Raw genomic sequence first — 4,375 nt, 5'->3', positions numbered from 1 at the left:
AGTACTTATTATATAATTTGGTATTTTTTAACTTAAACAGCAAATTAATGAGATACGTTTTATGTATGTGCTTCAAAAACTCCCATAAAATCTTCTAAATAAAACTTTAGCTCAATTTTTGCCTGTGCATGAATAACTTAGAAAGATCTCATATTCCTGGAATAAACTCAAGAAAAAATGCATCATGGTCATTTCTTTTCAAATTACTATTAACAAGCTTTGTTTGTTTTTTTAAAACTAGATTTCCAATCTTTGGTAGAATGGCAACAGTTAAAACAAAATCAGTATGTGCTTAGTAAATTGTAAGTTCAGGGTACTTTATTAATTGATGCAAAATATACTTTGTATCATAGAATTCTAAGGAGAAAGTGACAACCTCATTTTATAGATGAACAAATAGAGGTCCAAAAGAATAACTTCTACAATTTAGGAAAGTAAGTTCATGGCAAGAAAGCAAGCTGGCAAAAATTCCTATTTGAATGCTCTTTTGTTCAGACTAAACACAAATCTGTGTTGAAAGCCTGACATATATGATGACTTGACAGCTTGCCAAACACATTTAGGATGGTATACAAGTGAAGTAGTAAGTACTGTTTCCAAGTCATTATCTTCCCAAACATGTACCATGATATCGAGTAGCTAATTGCATATCAGGAAGCATTTCATTAAAGGAAAACATCAACTTTGCTTAGAGCTAAAGCATGACTTTCTCTCCATGAGAAAGCAGAAAAATGTACAAAAGAGATTGAGTCGGGCCCTTAATTGTATGTTTGAGCAGCACAGTCCAGGGTTAGATGGTAAAAATAATAGTAAACAGAGCTTTTGTCAATTGCTTTTTTTTCCTTATCTTCACTTCTTTCTTTTGAGGAATGTGATATGTACATAAACTAAATTTTCAAGTTCTGTAGTTATGTATGAGTGAACAGGAATGTAAAAATGATAGGCTATGAAGCACAGGACTCTAAAGGTAAGTCTTATCCTGGTTGGTATATGAGTCAAGATGATTGAAAAATATTTGTTGAAACAGAGACTATATATGTTTTTAACCCCATGGCATTTTATAGGCACATATAAATTGGTTCTGATGCAATGTAGAATAAATTTAAGCACCTCAAAATATAGAGTGACCTCTACATGGATAAAAGAGTCTAGCTCCCTAATAACAAGATGTTTTAACTAAACATTCATTACTAATGCCCCTTACATCTATCAGGCATTTCATTGCAAAGCCAAGGCAAAATGCTTTTATTGATTTCCAAATAATAGATATTTTCATATTAGTGTTTGTGTGTTTATATGTGTGTATGTTTGTATTTACATGGGAAACATGAATGATTAATTCCTGTGAAAAGATGACAAGGCAGATGTGAAAATTTTCTACATAATCTTCTGATTTATTAAAAAAAAACAATGTAAATCACCTCTGTTTGCTGTAATCAATAATACCTACAGAATTACTCTTACAATTTTTACAGAATTATTCACCAATGCAAAAATATCCATCCACTAATGCTGCCCCCTGTCTTAGGGAATCAGAGCTAGTGACTGTGCTGCTTTTGAGAATCTTGATAAAAAGGGTTTTGGCATAGACCTCCTCAAAAGAGTCTTGTTAACACAGATAAATCACCTTTGAAGGCTGTAAACAATATATCAAAAATGAAGCTCTATTTTTTGCTTTCCTTGCCATCTTTCCCTTTGTCTTCCTTTTCTGTTTTGTCTTTTTCATATTTCTCTTTGTCTGGCATTGTTACACTATCATAAGAAGGTGGAGAGACGGTGGACGGAGTTGCATCTGTTTTTTCTGGACTAGAGTTCCCATTAACATTACCAAAAACCACGTCTTCTTTATGGGGCAAATCATCATCTCTGTCTCCGTCTTTAATGTACATACTTGATATATTTTTGACGTTTTGCCGTAAGCGGTAACGTCTGAAAGCACGCTGGATAACGGTAGCAGACACGTCCTCTTGTTTTCGTTTCAGGGTGGTCGTGATGGGTTCATAGGACACTTTAGAAGGATTTGCAGACATGAATCTTTCTTCCATCTGTGAACGAAGAGAATCCATCTCTCCACTTTCACCCAAAACACGCTTTGTAAAAGCAAATAAAATGTCAAGACAATGGATTCGGTCACCACTGACCATGGGCAGATCCATGGCAATGAGCTGGACTTTGTTTGGTTTTGCTATGAGAAGAGGAGGATCCAGGGCAGCTGCAAAATCAGAGAGTTTGCTATATTCTATAAACTGGGTTGCATCAGGGTCAAACTTCTCCCAAACTTCATAGAACATCTCGAAGTCATCCTCACCCAGGGGCTCAGTACTTTCTTCAGTAGCAACACTGAAGTTCTCCAGGATGACTGCGATGTACATGTTCACCACAACCAGGAAGGATATGATGATGTAACTGACAAAATAGAATATTCCAACAGATGGGTTCCCACAGTCTCCTTCAACCGAACTTCCAGGATGAACTTTTTTGGGGTCACAGTCAGGAGGTGCACTGTTGAGAATAGGTGCTAGCAACCCATCCCAGCCAGCAGAGGTGGTAATTTGGAACAGGCAGATCATGCTGTTGCCAAAGGTCTCAAAGTTAAACATGTCATTAATTCCAGCTTCCTTTTTAACATAGGCAAAGTTGGACATCCCAAAGATGGCGTAGATGAACATGACCAGGAAGAGCAGGAGGCCGATGTTGAACAAGGCGGGGAGGGACATCATCAAAGCAAAGAGCAGCGTGCGGATGCCCTTTGCTCCTTTGATCAGACGGAGGATTCGGCCGATCCTGGCAAGACGGATCACACGGAACAGGGTAGGGGACACAAAATACTTTTCTATCAGATCGGCGAGAAACATACCTATGTGAGGAGGGAGGGTATAAAAAGTAAATATTTAAATATCCATGGTAAAGAATATCATGACTGAACAGTTTTATTTACTATCTCATCTCTCATGATTTTAGGACTGTTAATTACACTAAATGAAATTTCTTAGCAAAGGATCAAGTAGTTCTTCAGGAAAATGATTAGAACCATTGCAATATTTCCCCTCTTTACTAAGTTCATGGGCCCTTTTTTTCCTCCAACAACAATTTTTTTTAATTATAAAAATAATAACTACTCATGTAGAAAATTCAAGCAATACAGTATACTGCTAAAAAGGAAATATAAATCACCTGAAATTTTTCCATGCAAGCACATGTACACACATCCACAAAGATAATCATGTTCTATAAGCTTTCCTTGTAACCTATTTTAATTATTTCATATGTCATACAGATATTTCCATACAAAGGAAAACAAAATTAATTTCTAATAGTTGTATAATATTCTGTTAAAATAGCCAAATATTGAAGAATAGCATTTATGCTGTTTCCAGTTTTTCTGACTGAAATTAGTATCTAAATAGGTATATTTTTTCTAGTTGTATGAGTATTTGTTTTTGACAATACATTAATAGAAGTTGGGTCAAACAGTATATTTTAAATTTTATTACATATTGCCAAACCTAGCTGCAGGAAGTCTGTACCAATCAAAACTCCTAATAGCAGTACAAGAAAATGCCCACACCCTACATGCTCACCAGTATTTCCTTCTACTATTTGTCTTTATAATTTTTACCAGAAAACCTTTATGACATTGAAAAACATCTATTATTGTAACTTATTTGTATTTTTCTGGAAAAAATAATCCACAATTTTTCTTGTTTATTGGATATCCTTATTGATTGTTTTTAACTTTCTCTGTTAGGCCTGCATGGGTCTTTGCCCATTTTTATATTGAGCTGTACACTATTTCAATGTTGATTTATAAGAGCTGTTTTTTATTGGAAGTGTTGATACTTTGTTGGTCTTAAAGTTTACATAGTTCTCGGGCCGGCCCGGTGGTGCACTGGAGAGTGCGCCGCTTGGGAGTGCGGCGGCGCTCCCGCCGAGGGTTCGGATCCCATGTGGAGACCGGTTCCCACTCACTGGCTGAGTGTGGTGCAGGCGCAACACCGAGGGTTGCAATCCCGTTGCCGGTCCCCGGTACAGGCGCGACACCAAGGGTTGCGATCCCGTTACCGGTCAGTAAAAAAGACAAAAGGAAGAAAAAAAAGTTTACATAGTTCTCATTTTTTGACTTTAAAATTTTTCTGTGTGTGGTGAATTTTCTCCCATAGAATATTATGAATTTTATGCAGTCATATTTATTTTTTCTTCATACGCTCAGATTTGTGTCATGAATAAAATGGGCTACTCAAGTTGATGGTTATAAATCTATTCCCACATACTTCCCACTAGGATCCATCTTTTTAAAAACTTGCTGTTTGATTCATGTGATATTTTTACTGAGTAAATTAGTAATAATATATATATATATATATATATATATATA

The 4,375-nt window shown here is 35.9% G+C and overlaps 1 protein-coding gene across 3 annotated transcripts in view; it reads right to left on the bottom strand.

The window, feature by feature from the left end:
• Positions 1 to 1,422: 1,422 nt before the first annotated feature.
• SCN9A (sodium channel, voltage-gated, type IX, alpha subunit) overlaps positions 1,423 to 4,375 on the bottom strand; it is a 94,146-nt gene continuing 91,193 nt past the window's right edge. For all 3 annotated transcript variants that reach the window (XM_008590149.1, XM_008590150.1, XM_008590151.1), the window contains exon 26: positions 1,423 to 2,857. In XM_008590149.1, coding sequence (XP_008588371.1) covers positions 1,665 to 2,857 — 1,193 coding nt within the window. In that variant the 3' untranslated portion in view covers positions 1,423 to 1,664. The remainder of the gene's footprint in view (positions 2,858 to 4,375) is intronic.

The sequence above is a fragment of the Galeopterus variegatus genome, unplaced genomic scaffold (genome assembly GCF_000696425.1).
Source record: "Galeopterus variegatus unplaced genomic scaffold, G_variegatus-3.0.2 Scaffold5873, whole genome shotgun sequence".
NCBI lineage: Eukaryota > Metazoa > Chordata > Mammalia > Dermoptera > Cynocephalidae > Galeopterus > Galeopterus variegatus.
The sequence above is the reverse complement of the archived record's forward strand: the minus strand, read 5'-3'. Positions and strand labels throughout refer to the sequence as shown.